Here is a 24,434-nt window from a genome sequence, read left to right as displayed (position 1 = left end):
GGGAACAGAGATAGACAGGTGAGTTGTTGTTGTAATAATGTTTTATTGTTTCACTTATAACAAATTCGGCATGTAAGGTTAAGCTATTCTTTGTAAAACTGAATTGAAGAGGATGAATTTCTTTTATCTCTGGATAGATTATTAAAATAAGATATACTATTAGTTTTGTAAAGATTTTAATGATGCTAATACCACGGTTGTTATTCGGATCAGTTAACGATTTTTTATAAGATTTAGCAAGAGGTATAATAAGTGATGTAAAGTTAAAGAATTTACTTAGCTACTCTGGTAGGGCTTTGCAACCTGCACGTTTTAAATGTTCTGCACGTTTTAAATGTTGAAATCTCTTCAAACGCATCTTTGGTCTTGTTTAATTTTAGGCGAGCCGTTTTAGTATTTTCATCTGATATTATTACCACATCAAGTTTGGTACAAGGTGGAACTTGAAAATTCAAAGCGGTATGCGTTATTGCTTTGTGTTTAAACGTTTTTTAAAACAATCGGCAAATTCTTTAGTAATTGATTCCTTGTCCTTTTTATTATTTATAGTAAATAGTTTTGAGTTTGTATCAGACTTTATATATCTGAAGGTATTCCAGAAGTTTATTGGGTTGGTTTTTTTAGCTTCTCGACTTTTATGTATTGCTTGAAAAGCTATGCATAAAAAGCAATACATATTGCTTGAAAAAGCATTACATAAAAATCGAGAAACTAAGAAATGCCAACTCAAAAAACATCTGGAATACCTTAATATATAAAGTCTAATACAAACTCAAAAACTATTTACTATAAATAGTAAAAAGGACAAGGAATCAATCACTAGAGAACTTGTCGATAGTTTCGAAAAATGTTTAAACACAAAGCAATTTAATTTTAGTTTTAATTTTGAGCTTTTTTGACAACGTTGCGGAAATTTTTTCGTGCCATTCGATATCGATTAAAAGTGAGCGAGCTTAAATCTTTTTCGAAACCCATCTCACGCCATCTCTAATGAAAATAAATGTAATCTAAGAACTTTTTTGCTTCTACTTAATTCGGGAGTCCACCAAGATTTTGTTGATAAAGATTGTTTTTTCAAGAATAAGTGTTGTTGCTTAGAGCCTCAGATGCACTTTTTGTAATAAAAGAATAGATTACAATAAGTTTTTTATCGTAACAGCTATTCGCAAAGTGAAAACTTTTAAAATTGTTATTCACACACTTATATAATTGTATAAAACTTTGATTACTCCAGGCAATTAGGAATGCTATTATTTTCTATAACTTTGTTAACATTTTCTCCGAGAGATTGCCCGCTGGGTCCAATTACAATCGGTATTGGCAAATGATCTGTATGATCAATATGGTACATAATCCAACAAAAATCAAGTAATTTTTTATCCTGCTCTAAAGCAGCAAGTGAAAGTTAATGTTAAATTAAACTCTTCTACAGCCCGCGCCAAACGAATAGCACATGCAATAATTTAGTAATAAAAACAGGTGTATGAGCGTATTAAATTTAACACAATAATTAATACATATTTAACACAATTTAATACAAGAAATGAAATACAATAAAATGGAGAATATTGTCTTTGTTTTTGTTTAAAACATGTAAAAAACAAAAAATGAATAAAATGAAAAATACATTATGTGCCAAACCAATAGCACACACACCATTTCAGCGGGTTTTAGAGATTACTAAGACGTAAAAACGTACCTAATAGTCCATCTTCTTACCTTTTTTTATAATAACCTGAATGCAACGCTTAGACATAGAGGAAATGAGCGTTTCCTCTATGTCTAAGCGTTAATAAACTTATGTCCATAGTTGGCATGCCCATATGGCGTTAATTAATTTGAGAGTGTAATAATATAGTCTTTAGCTGCTTGTTTCCCTTCTATGAACTTCAATGCATAATAATCCGCCGTTGGAAAATGCATTCCAAATCATGACATCGCCGGCAACATTTTTTCTGGACAAGAAAGTCTCGGGCTCTTTTCGTCATACCAATAATATTGATATCCAATTAAATTCCTTCTCATCAGACAAAATAATTGAGCCCCAATCAGGTGGACAAGACAAATATTTGTTCACATACGCCATACGTTTCTCCATGTGATGTTTCTGCATCGCCAGAGTTGGCATACGTTTCTTATACCTCAGACGTTTGGGTTCATGTAACGTTTTTTGTATCAGTTGTACTCAATGACACATCAATATCCAAGTGGGCGCGTATCAATCGGGCACTACAGCCGGTGTTTGAAGCCACTTGTAGTATGTGACGTTTGTCACGGTTGGTTATTTTTGAAGCATTTTGGTTGGATTTTGTTTTTAAAATATTCTCGATCACCTTCCGACTTCGCTGAATATTTTTCGATATCTCAGGGGTTAATACATTGGCAGCCTTGAATGTCTTGATCATAGCAACTTCTTAAGCATTTAACTTAGTTCCAGGTCCCATTTTAGTCCTCTGTAACACATATGATTAGTTCACATATGATGGCCCTTTGGTCTACATTAATATATGTACCATTACCTAGCGTTAGCAATTCGTTTGTTGCAGTCAAATGTTGAATGACTGACGGGTGTTATCTGTTTGTCACCAGAAAATATCATATGGTCTATCATATTTTGACGCGGGAAAACATTCGGCGCCAAAAACAATATGCTTCTTATTACTGCACTGGTAATGACTATTTTTAGATATTTTAATGTTTAAAACAGTATAAAATGAATAAAATATATTTTATTTATAGTGTGTGCTATTTGTTTTGCGCGGACTATAATATTGAACTTATCTACAGAGTTACTCTCAATGTTGAGTATACTCTTCTACATGTTTAAATCTACTCCATTTAAATTTAGAATGAAGTTGAAACACTGTTTAATAAATTGTCTGTGATGCAGCCGATAAAAGTAGCTAGCTGATAACTAACCACTATATAAATTGTTTGAAAGTTATTGGCTGGCCACTTATGGCAGATCCCACTAATGGTCCACTAAGTAACCAATGAGAAATACTCCAATGAACCGCTCAAAATGTCTATCACTGCAAAAACATTGCAACTCCAGTTTTTAGATTTAATGAGCCAAAGGTTTTTAATTTTAATAGAGCCAACATTCAGTGTAATAAACATTAAAATCACCGGAAACAACATTATTGGCTGAGAAATATAGAGAAAAAGCTCGGTCGATTTGATTCGAAATAACATCAAAAAGAGTGTAGTCTTGAGAAAAAGAAGAACGCTAAGGTGAGTTAGAGGTACTAAATAAAACATATAAAAAAATGGTCAAAATACTGATTTCACGTCAAATTGATGAATTAAAGTGTAAGTATATCTGGTGGCCACGGAAAAATCCGGTCAACTTTAAGTTGAGATTTCTCTAAAACCGTTAATGCTTTTAATTTCTTTCTTTTTTTAGTTAAACATTACTTCCTTAATTTTAATTGTGTTGATAGACTTTTGTTTACAAATCAATGACTTGCAAAATGTTTTGGAAACTAATTGAGGTGCGTAAAAAAGTTGTGAATTTTTTTATGCAAAAATTAATCGACTTTATATCACTTGATTGCTAAACGTACGTCCCAAAATGTAATGTAATAGATGTTATGAATAAGTTTAAGACTACTCAAAGCTTCGAGAGAGTTCTAAAGCATTGAAATGCGGGGGAAAAAACAAGACGAATAAAAGTTTTTAGAGCATACAGGGACAGACACGATAAAAAAAGTGCTCAATGACTAGTCAAGCCAGAAAGAGTTTTGGTTAATAGAACTAGAGCTCATTGATCCTTTGTGCAGCAACCATGATAGAAAATAGAAAAAATGCAATGATGGGAGAGAGGCCCAAGCTTGGTAGATAAATCAGGTCCAACTGCATTTACAATGCGATTTTAGATCTTGTCAAAAGAGAAAGAGTATCATTAGAAGAACCAACCCAAACATGATCACAGTATTCCATACAGGGACGAATAAGAGATTTGTAAAGGTAAAAAATGGAATCAAGAGTAATATAAGAGTGAGCAAGATAAAGAGGAGAAACCTAAGCAGATGCAACTTTGCCATAGATTGCATATACGTTTACTTTGAGAGGTCAGTAGTGAGTGATAATCCAAGGAGACGTAGTGAGGAGAACTCAGTGAGTGGATTGCCGATAATTAATATAGTAATGTCGGCAATATTGCAATAGTTGTTTGCAGTAAAAAGCTGAGTTTTTTTGATGTTAAAATTCACAAGCCCCAACAAGCCCTAAGATTTTACAGAAGTGAGGAAGACCAATAATGTAGATAAGGAACAAAACAGAACCAAAGATTAAACTTTGAGGTACCCCAGAAGTTAATGGAAATGGAGAAGAGTGTTGGCCTTCAAGGATGAATTTAATAAACTGGTAAGAAGAAATAAAGTATATTTAAAATGTATATATGCTTATCATAACTTTATATATAACATAATTTAATATTATTACGATGTATTATAGAATATGAAGCAATCGCAAAAACTGGCATAAGTGCAAACTGGCATAAGTGTAAACTATCATAAGTATAAAGCATAAACTAGGTGAGCTGACATATGTGAGCCAAAAAATTTGCAAAAACTGGCATAAGTAAATTAAGAATTCGAAAACATTGGCATAGGATTCGCACTTATGCAAATTTGAACATATGCCAACTTTGCAACTGCTTCACACTTATGCGAATTCGCACTTATGCTATTTCAAATGTTTTCAAGTTTTTTCGGCGCACTTATACTAATACAGTTCGCACTTATGAAATTTGCACTTATTCAGCCTCGCAATAAAACAAATAACCGTATAATCGACATTCTCATTAAAGTTAAACCATGCTTTAAGTTGAGATTGTTGTGAAAATAACATTTTAAATAAGTTTAATCTTTTTGAATAGTTTGAAGAGTATGACTTTTATACATAACTATAGTTAAAACATTTTGATGTATAATAACTAAATACAATAATAAAACAACTGTCTCACCGAATATAAAGCAGCCATATATTTATTGCTTCGATCGAGCGTCTATACGAATAATTGGTATTTGGCAAAATCTCTATTCGTGACATCTCTAGTTTAAACACTTTGAAAAAGTTTAAGCTCTTTTGATCTATAATCATGTCCTGATTAAGGACATTTTTTAATTTCATTTAAAAATTTTTTTGAAGCAAACCAACTGAGAAAAATTTTAATGAAGTTTAAAAAGAGACATTTTAAATGTCTTAAATTCTGTATAAAGACAATTCCGCGCTCAAGTGAGTTATTTTGATTAAAATAAATAAATAAAATTCAAATAAAACCAAGTCATCATTGCCATATGTTTAAAAATTTTAAATTTCGGTTAATAATGTACAAGTATGTACCGAAGTACAAGTTTACTCGTAACATTGTAATGAGTATAACTGATTGCGGTGACAACACCTTATCAAGATGCAATTGAGAACTTGAAAGTTGTAATTAAGAAACGTTAGATGTAATTTTGAAGATGAAAGTTGTAATTGAGAAACGCAAGATGTATTTAGAACGTGAAAGTTATAAATAAGAAATCGTAAGATGTAATTGAGAAGATAAAAGTTGTAATTGAGAAATGTTTATAACATAGATTATCAGAAAGAAGTTATTTGTATTTTTAATTTTGTTGCCTTAGTTTACCTTGTAATATTAGGTTTGATCCTAATTTGGCCAAGGTGGCCATATTTATTGGTTTCCAATAAATAATAATATATTATCAATAAAATAAAAAAGTAATGTAAAAGGGATTTGTGGTTGGCGGTAACTCCATATCTTCCAAGGAAATTTAAATTTCCGCTAAGGACCCAGTTGTATGCTGTCTTATATTTGACACCTAAAGTTTGCGCCAGAGTCGCAAAATGACGATTGGGTCGTCATTTCGCTCAGCACATTCAATAACTCATTCGATGAAGATAAAACATAATGTTTTCTTTCAACTTATTTGGTTGTATGTATTTCATGTCTACAAATTGGACAAGGTGGTTCTGGTTGTTCCAAAAAGTAAACAAATTTAGTGAAATAAATGCACGGATTCAATTTAATAACAGACTTTCTGTTTATAGTGTATTGACAAATAACACAATGACCTTTCAATTCCATTACTGTATTACTGTATTGCTGGTGCATACAAATGCTAAATTTGATATTATTAACTTATTAAGATGCATGTACAAGAAGACTTTTTATAATGATCTTTAAGCTTACATAGTGAATTTGCAATTACAAATAATGTACTCTTATTTCCATATTACGATTTCTTAATTAGAACTTTTGTTTTTCAAATTAACTATAGCGATTTCTTATTTACATGTTGGGTTTCTCAATTACATTTTAAAATTTCTAAATTACATTTTGTGTTTCTTAATTACATATTGTGACTTCTAAATTACATGTTGTGTTTCTCAATTGTATCTTACTTTTCTTAATTACAACTTTCAAGTTCTCAATTAGATCTTGAAAAGGTATAGTAATGTAGCTTATTTGATGCAATATTATTATAAATAGTGTTTCAATTTTTTTCCACATGCACATGTACATTGGGAGTTATCATGAGTAAAAAAGGTAATTTATATTTTGTTTTCTTAATTCTAAATTGTTGTGTTTTTTAGACTAGAAGCTAAAATATATTTGATAACTACATTATACTGCATGTTATTAAAAATGTGAAAAAAATTTGATTTACAAAACGTTTACAAAATGTTTTTTAATATATTCAAAAATACTTTAGTGTGCACTTCGAATTTTTTTACACAGTATACTAATTAATGTGTTTTAAAGATAAGTAATATTTTTATAAATAGATAATTTATAAATCTCAGATTAGCTCAACACAGATATTCCACAATTGGATCAGCGCATATGATTATGGAAGGTTGTGAGGATAGTGAAGATGATGATATTGAAGATTCGGATTCATTTTTTGCTTATACTACTACGTCTTCGAGCTTGACTGTATCAGAATCAGGTTCTGAAGATAATAACACTGAAGAAAGTGATGGAAATCAATTTACAGACGTTCATCTAGCAGCCACTTCAGAAGATTTTATAATGCCGCCGAAAAGAGCTAGAACAACGGGTGGTCTTGCTTATAAACAAAATCAAAACAAAGCTCAACAGGTAGATCTTATAAGTAATATTTTGCCTGACAAAACAACTTCTGAAACAAATCCATCTAGAAATTCAAGCCAATGGAAAGATGAACCGAGTATTGTAAAACAAATTCAATTTACTGCCGATAAACATGGAGACCAAGCTGAAGATAAACATGGAGACCAAGAAACCATTAGATTTCTTTAGACTGTTTGTTACAGAAGAGCTTATAAATACTATAATAGTTGAACTAATTGCTACGCAACGCAAGAAATAAATAAGCAGCGTCTCCTCAAAAGAAGTTCACGTTTTAAAGATTAGAAACTAATAAATTCAGAAGATATGCGGCAGTTTCTTGGAGTTCTTCTTCATATGGGGTGTGTCAAAATGCCATCTTTAGAACACTATTGGCCTAAGAACAGTCTCTATAGAGTTATACACTATTGGCCTAAAAACAGTCTCTATAATGCCACGAAATAAATTCCAACTTATGTTACGGTTTTGGCATTTTATTAACAATGAAGATTCAGGTAGTGGACGCTTGTGTAAAATTATTGGACTTCTCGATCACATAAATAATACAATGGATAACATCTACTATCCTAATAAAAATATATCAATCGATGAGTCAATGATGCTTTGGAAGGGACATCTTGTATTCAGGCCTTATGTGAAAAATAAAAGACATAAGTATGGTATCAAGTTCTTTGAGCTTTGCGAATCAGATGGTATCATATTATGATTGCCTAAGAAAGACAATTAGATGGTATAAAAAAGTAGCACTTCATCTCTTTGATGAAGTGCCACTTTTTTATACCATCTAATTGTCTTTCTTACTTTTTTATACCATCTAAACAGCAAATATGAACTAGATAAAACAATTTCCTTGCTTAAGTTTAGAGAATTAATTGTTACGGATTTATTGGGTAAACGTTGGAATGAAATTGTACCTCGAATCACCAATAATAGCTTCCACTACTTCAATACCACCAAATGAAAAGAAAAAATTCCCAACAAAACCATGTCGAGTCTGCTCTAAAATAAAACGTAAAGAAACACGATATGAATGTGCTGTTTGTGAAAATAGACCTTCGTTATGAAATCAAATGTCAAGCTAAAAAGAAAAAAGAAAAAAAGTGAATAGAGAAAGCCAGTCATGCACAAATATTATTTGAAATAAGTTAGTATAACTTCGAGTTTACTCGTAGTTGGCAAACTCATGACGCCGGCTCACTACAACTACTCTCGTAATTGGCAAATAAGTGACGCCAACTTACTACGAGTATACTCGTAGTTTGCAGCGAACCTGTTAAAGTCATGCGTCATACTTTCTATATAAATGGTAGCTAAACTACATTTTCATAAAAGCGTAGAATTGTCCCCGTATGTAACGATAATTTGATTTAAGATATAAATGAATAGGTAAAACAATCTTTTGAATAATTTTACGCAGAATAATAACTAATTAATTTAATTTAAGAAGCCAGTTTATGTAGGTTAAATATTTGGCTTGAAATATTCAACTAAAAACAGCAGGTTTAATGCAATATTTTTTCGCGTCTCGTAAGTAACACAGCATATAATCAACTATAATTCCTAAACTTATAATAATTGAACGAAATTTCAATATACAGGAAAACAAATAAATGATTTTGGGATGATTCATAAATATATAAACATCTAATCTGTTAAAATAAAAAATATATATCTAAAAATGTGAATTGACAAGAACCAAAATGTCCTGTTAGTAACGGTAGAATTGCCCATAAACAAAAAAACAATAACAAAAAAAAGACCCTTCTTTTAAAAACGCAAACAAAAGTAGTTGTATTAAACAAAAATTTATTCATTATATCATTATATATATATATATATATATATATATATATATATATATATATATATATATATATATATATATATATATATATATATATATATATATATATATAATTTCCTTATATCATTTCATTATACTTCAAACTTAAGTTATAGAATGTCCAAAATAAATTTTTTTTTAATTTTCGATTTAAGGTTTACTAATTCGCCTTAACTACGTTGAGCGGTGCTGGATTAAGATGGCGGGTTGCAGCCCCGAGTCCCGCAGTTTTGGGGGCCCCGTATCAATAAAAGATAATTTTATTGGAAACTCTTAAAATAAAATCTTTGATTAATGAAGGTTTAATAAAATGTTTCCCAGGAAATGTTTACATAAATTTTATGTGAAAATTTTATATCATTGATTTTTTTTTATTTAAATTGCCTAATGTATCGCTTTTACTAAAAATGTAAAATACATTTCTTTGATCAAGTTATTTTTAACAGTATCTATCAAGAAGTAATTTTCTTAGTTAATGCTTACGTTTAAGAATAAAAACTTTGATTAACCATCGAAAATCATAAATTGTTTGCAGAAAAGCTGACTGCTAGCGTGGAAAAAAATTCTTGTTTCTTGCTTATTTTTTTTACTTTTCGTTTGTTCTTTCGTTTGTAAACCGCCTCCTCCTTTATTAAAGTTGAAAAAGCAGCCGTGCTTTGTAATATAATACCGTGGTTTTATTTTGTTTTTATACTATAATTTTCATTTTTTTTTTAATTATCATTGCGAATTATTTTATTACTTTTAATAGAAATTTTATTGATTAAATTATTTATTAACTTTTTACTCGTTAAAAAGTTTCTTAATTTTAACTAGCGAAAAAAAAATATATATACATATATATATATATATATATATATATATATATATATATATATATATATATATATATATATACACATATACATATATATATATATATATATACATATATACATATACATATATATATATATATATATATATATATATATATATATATATATATATATATATATATATATATATATATATGTATATATATATATGTATATATATATATATATATATACATATATATATATATATATATATATATATATATATATATATATATATATATATATATATATATATATATATATATATATGTATATATATATATATATATATATATATATATATATATATATTAAAGGCTTTATTTATTGTTTTAAATTCACGTTGTACATAAGATTTGGTTTTTTAAAAAAGCAAAGTTTGTGTATGAAGTCAATATTTTAAGGAAGTATCTATGTTAATATTTATATCCGCTTCATTCTTTGTGAAGCACTCGCTAGGATTAGTTGATATGTTTAAATTAATAATAGATTTCTTTGCACGTTAAATTTCAAGATTTGATTGCGGTTTTCTTTTAGAAGTTGCTATTCTTTTTCTTATTAAAAGTGTTGCTTAGTAAATAATAAGAAGCTATTTTTAAATTTGTTTTTTAATATAAACCTTTTAATTTTTTGACTTTAATTTTGACAGTACAATGCAAACTATTTTCTTGATTTGAAAATTTTGATTTTCTAATCTCATTTTTATCAGTTACTATGATTGTAACCGATAAAAAAAGATTAAGTAGTATGTATTTGTGTGATTTAAACTAAGCTTAATTGATGAGTTAGACAAAGAGAAAAACGTTATTTCGAAAAACCATCAAAAAATAATGAACGAATTAATGACGTCAAGTTAAAGAAACAATAGGCGCTAAAACTTTAAATTTACATATAGTGTTTGTTTTTTAAAACATTTTAAATTTGCGCTTTATATTTAAAATGACAAGAAAACAGTGTAATGTTTCCAGTTTTTTTCAAAATTTTGAATTATTTTAGACAAGCATTTTCAAAGGAAAGAAATTAATATAACAACAATTCTTGCTTTGAAACTATATACAGTTTATATGACTGGCTTATACAGTTTTTATAACTGAATAAAGATTAGTTTAAATAACTTAATAAAGATTTATTTAATTTAAGAATGTTTCTATAGATTGCTTTTACTGCTTTTATTGCTTTCACAGGTATATGGTTACCAGATTTTGCTTGGAAAAAAAAAACTGTTTGAAAAAGAATCAAATGTAATCAGAATCAATTTTCGGTTTATTACAGGTTATTTTTTTATATTTTTAATATAATCAAATGAATATAATTAAATGATACCATACATGTGAAATTTATTTAGAATACCAAAGTAAAAAAAAACTTTATAATCCTATGCAAGTACCACCTAAAATAATTAATTATAAAGGTCATTTAACTCCTCTTATTTTAAATTACAGAAGGTAAAATATAAGGAGTTAAATGTGCAATTTTACTAATTTTGTTTTTATGCATCAAAATTACTTTTTTTTAACTGTTTGCAGTAAAAAGAACTGAAACTATAGTGTAATATATTAGATCTATTTCAAATTTTGTCGCATAAAAATAAAAAACATAGCCACTGAGCTATTTTTATAAAATTTAAGGTGCCCTGTATGGTTGTTTACCATGCTAAACTTTTTCAGAACGCTGCACAGTTATAGTTTTTCCCTTTCTTCTATCATATGATTCAAAAAAATATTTTTTCGAATTTCAATAATTGTCCTAAGGGTCCCTCAAAGCTTCAAAATATTTCAGCATAATTGTTTTTTATACTGAAATTTTTATATAATTTTGTTTCTTATGAGACCCAGATATACTTTATCTAAGGTATACTTTAGAAAAAAAAATTTATTGGCAGTATTAGGAGTTTATCTACAAACAAATATTTTCAACTCCTACCTACGATAGCAGGTGCAGTGTTTTTTATGTTTGAGAAAAGAAAATCTAAAATGCATTAATTTTTAGAACTTTTATCATATAATGCTCAATATAATTGCATATGTAGATAAAAATCTTCAGTGCACCTTTTTGTAAACTCTATTTACTATTCCACTTTTCTAAATATTGAAGATAAGTTTACAAAGATACATATCAGAGTATATTGTTGTCTGTCTGGTAATTTAACGTAAAACTATATCTCTTATGTGTAAAAAGCAATTTTTCAAAGAAGCTTAAACTGATTAAATTATCAACCTTAAGCAACTCAAAAAAAAAAAAAATCAACAAACAAAAAATGAGTCTTGTTTCAATAAACATAATAACAAAATAATAATAATAATAACAAAATAATAAACAAAATAGTTTTAATAAATTTTTAAGTTTTAATGGAATAGAGTAGTATCTAGATAAGAGATATTAGTGGATTTTACAAATATCTCTTAATTGAAATGTGCTGCTAATACCAGTACTTAATGTCTGTCAGTATATGTGATATTTTACTAAAATATGCGCATATATGAGCACTTAAAAAAAATCCTGTATCTTTGACACAGAAGGTATTAACTGACAGACAACAATTTTAATATCTATTTTTGATATCTCTTCCAACATACTTGAAAGATTTTATTCCTATTTTAAAAATGTTGAACTTTGTTATTACTTTTATTAAATATAGATAATTTTTATTTTCTAGTTCAATACTAGAATTTTGTATTTTAACTAAAAACTTCTGTTGATCTTCTTAAGCTTTTTGCTTTTTTATTAAGACTTTTGTTTTTTTTATGCAACAGGTATTTAATTTGTGGACAGAATGAGCAGGATCTTGTAGAGAAATTTCAAGCCCAGAATAATATGGAATATTTTGATTTCTGTGTTCTTTTTCTGGAATAGTTGTATTTAGTCAAATTGAGAGATCTATATAAAAAAGTTCAATCAAAGTATAACGTAATTTTCATATGTAAAAAGATAAGTTCATTGTTTCACAACTTCATGATTTCATTAAACTTAATTTAGCTCCTATGAATTTTTTTTTTGTAAACCATGTATTACTGAAAACCTTGTTTTTAGTTCTACATGGTTTACAAATGGAAAGATACTGTTAAAAATCAAAAAATGAGAGATTCTGTTAAAAATCAATGAGTTTAAGCTGTGTTTCTCCTTTTTAATATATTTTTAATATAAAAAATTTTTCCACCTGGAGGCTGCATCTGATTCAAGACTGAATCTAAATTCTGATTTACTTTTTATTAGCAATAGCAATTTTTATCAGACTTGATTTTAAACCCACCTACAGTTTTGCACTGATTTAAAATCTGTGTTTTTTGCATGTTTTTGAAATAATGGGCCTCATGTTAAAAATTTGTTTGTGGTAAATTTAACAAAAGTTATAATCTTAACTTTTTTGACAACAATAAGTGACTAGCAATTTTGAAGTTGGCTTAAAGAGGTTAGGTAGCAAATTGAAAATTAAAAACTTCTGTTATAACCTTTTTAGTATTTTAAAAAAGGAACATGTATTAGCACAATATTTAACGTAGTTTAAAAAAACATTTATTTTTAGAGAACAAAAATTTAGAAGTATAAATTATATAAGCTAAAATTACTGAATTTAATATTGATAATGCTTTTTGACTTTTTGAAATAAAAATCTCTTTTTCAATAAAATTAGGAACAAAAGAGAGTAAGTACATTTTTTTGCCACTTTTGGAAATGCAAATGAGGAACATGCCAAGCTATTAAAAGTTTATTAAAATACTTATAATTTATGATTAACTGGTTGATACTAATGATTATTTGAAATATTTTAAATAACAATTTGTGATCAAAGTGGTGAACTTTGTATATCTCTTTAGGTTTGATTATTTCCTAAATTTTAGTTGTTATTGTTATTCATTTAATTTTTTTAAAGAATACTTTATATGTTTAATACACTTTTGCAACATTAATTTTTTTTTTTTAAACTTGTAAACGCTTTTCTTGCTTTTTTTTTTTGTTTGTTTGATATTGCTGTTTAGAATTGCTTTGTTAGTTATTATTGTTAGAACTTATTTGCATTTTCTACACATAGTTTATTTGTATATTTTCTACACATAGTTTATTTTCTGCACATAGTTTATTTGCATATTTCTAAATAACTGCATTTGAAAACAGATTTTTTTTTTTTAATTTCAAAGGAGTGTTAAGTTATGAAAACTTGTCTATTTTAAATAATAAATTTAGTATGGCATAAACAGTATAGATGTTGAATGCATAACTGACTTTTTAAAGGTTTACACAAAGAAAATTGTAATAAATAATGTGAATCTACATTCAAGATTGAATGTAGTTAACAAAAGAGATTGTTGCTACCAGCAATCAAATTCTTTAACAATGTATTCAAAAACAACTGAAACAAATATTTATCTAAAGTTTGCTTTTTGTAAATTTTTTTACAAAAATTTATTTTTATAGTTAATGCTGGATGTATTGAAATAATACAGATATAAATTTTAAAGGTTTCTAGATTTATTTTTCTAGGTTACCTCTCATTGATTTTTTTTATCTTTCTGTTTGTTTTTTTAGTTAAACATGTCTAGATAAGCAAATAGAAGTTAAATATATATAATTTTCTTTTAAGATAAAAATGCATGACTTAGAGTGAAAATAAGATGGATAGTCTTGACTTTGATAGCATAAAAATAACTAAAAACTCATCTCAAGCAGTCAGGTATTATGTTTTGAATGTTATATTTTTAAAATTTTTGTTTTAATAAGTTGCAATTTATAACATACTGATTTTGAAATGTTAAGTTTAAATAGAGTAAAGAGTTGGCTACTACAGTCAAGGAAGCCTCGACTGTAGTAACCTTACTGGGGCAAATATATGTTTTTACTACCATTAATATATATCATTAAACATAATTGTAATGGTTAAAATATGTGGCAGACTATATATCCTGAAGTAAATTACTTTAGCTGTACCTTTTTTTTTATTTTTACATTATTTTGACATAAATTGAAATTAACTTTTGAAAGACAAAACATAAAGAAAATCTAATACTATTGTCACTAAACACTGTCTACCAAGTAGCATTTAATGAAGTATATCATTAATATAAATGAAAAGTAATGCAAAGTTTGAATCTTGTGATACTTCAGAGGCTACTGGAAATGAAGTTGTCCATTCAGTATGACTTAAATTAGAATTAAATTTTAGATTTAAAGATTAAAACAGATTTAATAATGTTATGATATTCCCAGATATGCCATACGAACAGAGTTTATAGAGAAGACCAGCTTGCTAGACTTTATTATTAGTCTTTGATATGTCAAATGTAATAGCCCTTGTCACTTTCATCTAATGCTCTACTTTCTGTTCTTACTGTTAACAAGTCAGCAGTAGAACAAGATAATCTGTATTGTCAAAAAGTTTTTTTTGTCAAAAAGTTGTTAGACTCAAGATGAGATATTAGAAACTTTTATAATTAAAGACACTCTAACATTGCTAATAATAGTAAGATGACTAGGCGATAGTTAAAGAGGTCAGTGTAATCTCCAGATTAAAAAAAAAGCTGTAATCACTGATACCATTTTCCAGACAGGAATACAAGATTCAGTTAACTTTTAAATAGCTTTTAAAGTTTTGAAAAACACTTTTGTAATATTGTGGCAGAAATGTTTTGAGGACCAAATGCTGTTAAAAAATTGAAAAATTTTCTTTATAAAGAAAAGTTGAGAAAAACTTTAGCAACAGAAACCAGATTGATTTCTGTTGCCAAACATTTTTTTTTTTTACTTTTGTGTTTCTGTTTTGTATATAAACATAAAGAATTATCATAAACAAATTTAAATGCAGTATATAACGCTAAATTATTATACATAAGCATATATGAAGCCGATAAACCTTTCAAAATATTTTTAAAAAAAATATTAGTCTACCCACTTTTATAGTTTTTTTTAATTTTTTTCCACACTTCTTAACTTTACAAAAAGAGAGGCTAGTCAGGGTTACAAAGAACAGTTAAAAAAGAGAGTTAATCAAGCAAAAAATATGAATTAAAAAAAAATGCTCTTGGTTTACTTGATACCCTTTAATAAATATCCTGCAATGATTAAGGTACCTGATTTCAAGAAAGTTTCTTGAGATCAGCACCTTGGTTTTCATAATTTTGATTAGAAATAACAGATGCACAAGGAGAAAAACAATGGGTAAACTGAGACTTTTTTTTTTAATTCTGAATCCGCCCGAACAAGGCTGCAAGCAACCACTATTAAGTTTTACTAGACCACTAGTTTTACTAGACCATTAAGTTTTAATAATTATTATTGAGTTACACTATTAAGTTACAACCACTATTAAGTTTTACTAAGAATTACTAAAAAAGAAAGGATAAAGTTAAATACCAAAGAAGTGAGTAACAGAAGATTTGAAAAATAAGGTTGTACGAGTCAGGAAAACATGAAGATAAAAGTTTTTAGAACTTGCAGAGACAAATACAGTAAAAGAATGAGACTTAGCTGAATGAAAAGTCAAACAAGAAAGAGTTTTGGTTAGCAGAACTAGATATAATAGCTCTTTTAAGCAGCAACCATGATAATATTTGTAGAAAACAGAAAAAAATACAACTTTATGATGGTAGGAGAGAGTCTTAAGCTTAGCAGATAGAGCGGGTCCAACAACGTTTACAATGAGTTTTTGGACTTAGTCTAAAAGAGAAAGAGCACCATTAGAAGATCCAACCCAAATATGACAACAGTATTCCATACAGGGGCTACTAAAAGATTTGTAAAGAGGTAGAAAATGTAATCAGGAGTAAGAAAATGGCAAGCACGATAAAGAGAAGCAACTTTAGCAGATGTTAACTTTGCAATTGATTGAATATATGGTTTCCCTTAGAGGTCAGTAGTGAATAATAATCCAAGAAGATGTTAAGTAAGTGAGGCTAAGTGAGAGAATTACCATTCATCAATATAGGAATGTTGACAATATTGTGATAGTTGTTTGCAGTAAATAACTGAGTTTTGTTGGATTTAAAATTTACAAACTATTGCAAGCCCCAATCTGTTAAAGAAGAGAGATCAGATTCAAAAGTTACTGGAAATAAAAAGAGTTGACCTTTAAGAATGACTTAAATAAAGTGGTTAAAAAGAAATGATTTAATAATCTCATAAACTTTCCCATATACATCATAAGAAGCAAGCTTATCTAGAAGACCAGCATGCCAAACTTTTTTAAAAGCTTTAGATATTTCAAGAGCATCAGCCATAGCCTTGCTGTCTCCATCTAATGCACTGTAAAATCTTTCAGTCACAGCAGTTGGCAAGTCAGCCATAGAACAAGAAGATTGGAAATCAGATTGGTTGTCAGAGATTAAGTTATTAGACTCGAGATAAGATTTTAGAAATTTGTTGATCAAAGACCTTGCTAATAACAGATAGAAGACTGATTGAACAATAGTTGGAGGGGTTAAAATGTTCTTTAGAGTTTTTAAAAATTAGAACCACAGATGCCATTTTCCAGCTGGCATGAAACAGTCAGAAAGGTATTAAATAGTTTAGAGAAGAGAGTCCTGAAGAATACTTTTGCAAGACTATGTCAGGATTATCGTCTGAACCACAAGCTGTAGAAGAACCTAATTAAGTTATGATATAAGCAACCGAAGTCAAATTAGAAGAAAAGTTCTTTTCAAATAGTTCTGCCTCATCCTTGAGAGAGGTAATAAGATTATATTATTAATGGAGCTTAGCATTAGACCAGTGCCATACCCAGACATAATTCCATACCATTTGACCAGTATGGGCGCCCAAACTAATGCATCTAAATAAAATTTATTTTACAATGATTAATTTAATGTAAATAAACGCTGCATAAACAATTAAAAAAACAATTTAAATATTCCAAATAACTAGACATTTTGTTAAACGTAAATTGCTGAACATATAGGTGAAATCGTATGTAAAATGTGTACTTTATAATGCTTCATAACTATATATTAATAACTTCATAAATTCACCGGAGGGATGGGAGGTTAGTATTCAGCAAAGGGGCCCCAGCCTTCTTTTTAAAGGACTTTTTTTTCTTTTTTTTTGGACTTGTACTGCCCAAACTATCGCTGGTTACATCAATGCATCAGCACCTTTTTACATTGATTTCTTCCAATAATAAATGGCGTTTGTTGTCAAGAGAGTTGTTCTTTTGAAAAAGATGAATAAAATGATAACGATTAGATATTGCAGCTGCACAAAAAGGTAAAAATCATGGAGAAGAATGAGGTTTGATTTGGAACTGACAAGAAGGAATAAAAGCCTCCATTCCTGCTTGGATCCGGAGGTTATGCAGGAGGGGCATTTATCACCAGAGAGAAAAGGTATCAGCCCAAAGACTGTTACAAAGAACACCACAAAAAAATCCCTGTCAGCTTTAGGATAGTAGTAAGTAGTACGATGGTAGGGTGAGTCTAAAGAAGAAGTGCGAGATGAAAGATTTATAAAGATTATTGCATGGTTGGAACCACCTTAAGGAGAACAAGGAGAAACTGAACACAAGCTTGAGTCAGAGACAACACACAAATTAAGGAGTAAAGGTAAGTGATTAGGGTTGTCTGGGAAACGAGTCACAAAGAGACCTATCTGAGAAAAAGATTGGGAAATACAGAAACTATGGGCTTAAGTGCCACTAGGGTCAGTGGTGTGAGAGCTAAGCCGTTCAGTGTGATAAGCATTAAAGTCAACAATAACAACAATATTGGCAGAGTGGTAAAGAGAAAAGGCATGGTCAATTTGATTAGAATTTACATCTAAAAGAGTGCAGTCTTAAGAAGAAGGAGAATAATGAAGAACAAAGAGAAAAGTGGTAGAGTGAAGAAGTGCTAAGCAGAAGCATGTAAAAGAATGGTCAAAGGATTCAAACCTGTTTTCTCAACAAATAGGTGAATTAATGCTTAAGTATACCCCCAAGCCAAGCATGTGACTATTGGAGTCTTTGCAAATCAATTGGTAGTACCTATCAATACTGAGATCTGAAGAAAGAATTTAAATTAGTCTTACAAAGAGCAAGCAAATCTGGTGGTATTTTCAAAAGGTAAAATTCAACTGATGGAAAGGTACTTTGAAGACTATGAATATTTGTGAAAGATATATTGAAACAATTAACTCAAAGTTGTAACATAGGGCTCTTTACGTGGCTTCAATAATACACACCAAAAGCATTAACAGGGACTCCATCCATGGGCAAAATAACACTGTTAATACTCTGATATTTTACAGCTGTTGATGGAATCAGTCTTTCTGAGAGTTACCACATAGTTCAGGAAACCTTACTACCAGCCAGCCTCAAAACCATTAAACTGAGTTTAGAGCTGTACCATCATTAGGAGATAACAGGAAGAATTACATAGCCACTGTAAAGGAGGGGCAAAAAAAAATCCATAAGTAGAGTCAAGAAGATGATTTACCATTCTAGGCAGGAAATAATGTAACACAGATTTACATCTACGCCAGCCTAATAGATGAAGAAGGTGTTCAGGGCTGGTCAACAGAATTATTCTGTTTACCCTTAAAGTTTTTGCCTAGGAGGTCTTCTACAAGAAAGTAGCTGAATGCAGTTAACATTTGCCCAAGATGAATGTTTTTATTGAGACACATTCTCTACCATTTAATTAACCAAGAGCTCCAAGGCATGCAAATTTCGCTGGATAATCCTGAACCTTACCTGACTTGGAGTAGTTAAAAGAAATAAATTCTTGTTAGCAGTACTTTAAAATATTAATGGAAATATTTTTGAAAAGCATTATATCTAACAGAATACTAGAAATAAGGTGGGTGTAGTTGGAGTCACTTGTTGGTTACTGAGCTCACACTGCATCAGAGATTTAAACAGAACACATATATACTTTTAGTAACTTATGAGTGAGTGAACACCGCGCCATAGGTACATACAGAAAACAAACATACAAATAGCAACTTAAGGGTGAGTGAACACTGTGCCAGAGGCTTAAACAGAACACAAACATACATATGTTGTAAATATATGTATGTTTATAAATCTCGGATTAACAGTTGAGCTAACACAGTAGCTAAGACACCTCCAACTAAATAAAAGACTAAAAAAAAGTATATTTATTTATAGCTATGCACAAAAGTTTAATTATAATCAAAATTTTAAGGATTTTTTCAACTAAAAAAAACCAAGAAAATGAATTAAATTAATTTATTTTTATTTTTAAAAGAACAATCGATTAGCTATACAATTAACATTAATAAGATAAGATAAGTTAAAAAAGATAAGTTAAAAAAAAATAATTTAAAAAGTTAAATAATTATATAATCCTAAAATGAGTTGCATAAAAGTTTAATTGAGTTAAGGTTTAGAACATAAAAAATACAAATTTAATATATAAAGTGTCCTCCTTTGGTTCTATAGCAAAGAACTCATCTCTGCATTGATTCAACCGATTTCATGCACATATCATGTATTACTTTTTGTGGCAAATGTTCCTTGCGCTATTTTTGTCTTTTGCGTCAATCCTTAATTGACAGGATAAGCTTACTTATTGAAATGTAAGACCCAGTACCTTTTTTTGCTAATGTAAACAAGTTCTCTGTTTACATTTCGATTAAAAAATGATTGGTTGAATATTTAAGCTAGCTTTTTGTTGCTGAAACTAGGATTTTCTCTACTGGTTCTGAATATGCTTGTTTCTAAGCTTCAGTGGTCTTCCAGAAAAAGACATGTCAACAAAGTTACCTGTCAGCTCCCAGGTTTTGACTATTTTTTGCATGCTAAATTCAGAAACATTCATAAGTTTACTAATTTCAACGTTGTTATGATTCTTTGATTTGACCAGTCCAATAATTTGCCATTTGATGCTCATTTGATGCTTTTATAACCATTTGCAAGCGAATTGAAATTTAAAATATTGCAGTTATTCTTTATATAATTTTTAGCAATTAAAATATTTTTTTATAATTTTAAAATTTTTTTTTTATTTAAGAATCATGAGTACTCACTATACTTATCATTTAAAGTGGTAATTAAGTATAATAATCAGTTATGAAGTGTGAAAAATGTATAATTAATTAACTTGATTAAATTTTTATGTCATCAGTAAAATACATCGTCTTCGTTCAATTAGTTTTATAAAAGTAGTGTAGTATGTGTGAATATTTTTTTAAATCTTTTTTATCAATACAAACATAAATAGCAAAACACAATAAAGATAAACTTATAATCTATATCCATTAAATTTTAATGTTAGAAAAACTTGGGTATACTTTTTGTTCTTTTTTTAGCCCTTGCTTAGAAAGCGAATCCTATAAGGCAGCAGGACATGGAACAGGTTGCACTGGGTTACATGTTACCAGTAGCAGGATGATCATGATGTCCATACACCTGGCCTGACAATAGAATTGAAATTTATGAGAAGGAATAAAAACTTCCATACCTGCCTAAATCCAGGAGACTCTTTTAAATATTTGAAAATTTTGTTCCTCCTACAAAAGTCTTTACATTCATTTCTGATTCTTACCCAACGACATCTACAATCTATTTCTATTATGACATCTCCTAGGTCTACATAATTGGAGGGCTTCATTGATCACTTTTTGCAATTATCGTATTGCATAAACTATTGATAATATTTTTTATACACCATTTTCTACTATTAACCCCTCATGGAAATCATATATTCAATCCATTTTTCACAATTAACCACTCATGGTAATCATATATTCAATCCAATGGTCTGGTAAATGGAATAGAATGGTCCAGTAAATGAACTGTATAAAGGCTGTATATAAATGTGCAGTTTCTTAATATACTTTATTACTTAAAATTTGCAAAATTGGCACAAAAAAAAGCAAAAATTATCAAAATGAAAAACAATTTTTTCCTTTCATTGTTCTTTTTAAAAAGCCTTTCCTATCTAATAATGACTTGCCCAACTCCAAACCCTTGATCAATGTATGTATTGAAACCCCCATAGCCCCTTACTTCAATATGATGTCATTAGTGTGAATCTAATGCTGCATTTATACATTTATCCATGCATATTTTAAAATAGTAGTGGTTAGTTTAATCTATTAATTCTAATTAATAAATAGTGATCTGTTTGATTTTTAGATTAAAGGAATTTTCTGATCAACGTAGAAAGTTAAAACCGAATCGTAATAATGAAGCTAGCCAGAATCCTGTACGCATTTTAAATAATCGACGTGAATTGAGAAGCATTTCTGATGATGAAGATGAAGATAATGAAGATAAAGAAACTAAAGAAGTGAACAAAGAAATTAAAGAGGTTTCTTTGAAAAATATATATAAAATTGTTAAAGATGTGCAGGGCTCAAAATAGCTACAGACATTGGGACCCTTTCAAGATCATCCTGAAAGGGTAACTAAGCATTGATTATTTTGTTGGACCAAATTATAGAGAGTTCCAACCCATTTTTAGGAGGATTAGAAGACTAGTTGTATAGGCGTTATTATCCATTTGCTGTTTTAAGCCCTTTATATTATGTTTTGAGATTATCAAGTTTTTTTAAAATACTATAACAATTATATATACATTCTTATAATTAAGATAATAAAACATAAAACATAAATAAAATAAAAACAATACTGTTAATGTAATTATTTTAAAATTTAATGGCCATGGGTCTACACTTGTTTAGTTTGGCCAGCAACTGCATCAGACAATTAAAAGTATCACTAGAACAAATAGTTACCGTAAACTTATTTTTTATGTCCATCTATTAGTGTACTCAGTGCCAAGTACTGGAATTAAATAGCCGGCTTTAGGTACCCTCAGAAACTGCCATAACACATATATTCATTTAAAAGAAATAACTATAAAATATATAATTAATTTTATATACACTTATTAATTATATATCACAATCCATATAACTATGGGAAATGAGTAGCAACTAGCTTTAGTCTTTTTTTTATTGCTATATATAAATATTTTTATGTATTGAATGTTTTACTTTAATTATTTTATTGTTGTTGCATTTAATTAAACTAATTATATATTTTGTATTCAAGGTAAATGATAAGAAAGACTTCAAAATTATAGGGAGAACCAATGGTTTAAACACTGGGAAAATAAGGTGTAAGTGAATTATTTTTAAAAACAGTGAAAATGTTTTTCAGATTTTACTGTTCTATTAACATTGAAAATGTTTTTTAGATTATACTAATAAAGATGAACTTCCAAAAATTTCTGTGATCCTTAATGCATAGTCAAAAACTAAAAATAAACAATTGTTATGAACTAATACATAGTGTTAGACTTTATGAAAATATTGATAAAAAAAGTGGAGTTTTACATGTATATACATGTTGAACACACTAAAGAGAGGCTTAAGATTAACCTAATCTCCATTTTTAATGCATAATATAAACTTATTTAAATTAAAGAAGAACTTTTTACAAAATAAAGCGAGGGTTTAATAGCAAAATACATACTTATTAATCCTAAAGCAATTTTGGAAATCAAGAAAAAAAAACTACGAAGTTAATAAATGTGGATCCAAATAAGGTTGCGGTGATAATTTAAAAAATGCTTTGTTTGCAATAAATTTAATGCTTTTTGAAAATTAAAAGTAATCAAAATTACATTTTTTTACCTTCCCTACTCTCAAAGCCAACAACTTAAAGAGCTATATATGTATTTATAGTATATATGTTACTGTTACCCGCAGTACCAGGAATTACCTAAATGCTAATGTTTATAATATAGTATAATATTGCAACTGAGTTTAAAAGTCTTTTCAATAAAACATCGCTAAAAAAAATTTTAATTAAAAAATCTTGTTAAATTCCCTATTTTTCGCTTTTAGTTTTTAAAAAAAACACCATTTTCTGTTCACCAAAACCTAAAATAATAATTTTTTTACAAAATGATGATTATTTTTGAAGCTTTAATACAATTTCGCTTATTTTGAGACCCAACTAGACATACTTTTGAAAAACTTTTTTCTTATTAGTATTAGGGACCCATTAAATGTCAAAGGGTCTTGAGGCACCTCTAAAAATATTTTTTATTCAAAAAACTTTTAAATTCAGTATTATTTTATCATATAGAACACATTAAGGTGCGAGCTGCAGATATTTTTCAAAAATGTTGTTTTTTGAACCACCCTAGTGTGTATATATTCACATATATATACACACACACTCACATATATATATATATATATATATATATATATATATATATATATATATATATATATACATACATAGATACATACATACATACATACATACATACATACATACATACATACATACATACATACATACATACATACATACATACATGTATTCAAATTTACCGTATTTGCATATGAATAAAGTTTCAAACAATTTTAGGGTAGTTATTTTTAGTTCTAATTTTTTTAATTGGAGAGTTATTAAGTAGTTTTAAGCATTTAATAGTTTATTATTACACTCTAAATTAAAATTAAATATAAAATTATAAACTTAAATAACAGTTCTACAAGTATGAAAATTACTGTATTTATCAAAAAAATGTTGTTAAGTATTCAGCTTAATTAAAGCATAATATACTATTCTTATGCTTTGTTAAACATAATAAATCTAAGCTGGAGGTTCTCTTTCTTTTTTTTTACAGTAACAAAAGATCTTGAAGACACTTGATTGCTC

General features: G+C 28.4%; 1 protein-coding gene across 2 annotated transcripts in view; it reads left to right on the top strand.

Moving 5' to 3' along the window:
• Nucleotides 1–1,464: 1,464 nt before the first annotated feature.
• Nucleotides 1,465–24,434, top strand: part of LOC100215621 (supervillin) — a 58,827-nt gene continuing 35,857 nt past the window's right edge. The window contains exons 1-5 of one of the 2 annotated variants that reach the window (XM_065817553.1): nucleotides 1,465–4,368; nucleotides 11,011–11,098; nucleotides 14,406–14,495; nucleotides 21,888–22,062; nucleotides 22,809–22,875. In XM_065817553.1, coding sequence (XP_065673625.1) covers nucleotides 14,437–14,495; nucleotides 21,888–22,062; nucleotides 22,809–22,875 — 301 coding nt within the window. In that variant the 5' untranslated portion in view covers nucleotides 1,465–4,368; nucleotides 11,011–11,098; nucleotides 14,406–14,436. Of the gene's footprint in view, nucleotides 4,369–10,724; nucleotides 10,782–11,010; nucleotides 11,099–14,405; nucleotides 14,496–21,887; nucleotides 22,063–22,808; nucleotides 22,876–24,434 lie in introns of those variants that run through there. The other variant, XM_065817552.1, reaches the window with a different exon arrangement.

This window comes from Hydra vulgaris, chromosome 14, assembly GCF_038396675.1.
Source record: "Hydra vulgaris chromosome 14, alternate assembly HydraT2T_AEP".
NCBI lineage: Eukaryota > Metazoa > Cnidaria > Hydrozoa > Anthoathecata > Hydridae > Hydra > Hydra vulgaris.
The sequence above is the reverse complement of the archived record's forward strand: the minus strand, read 5'-3'. Positions and strand labels throughout refer to the sequence as shown.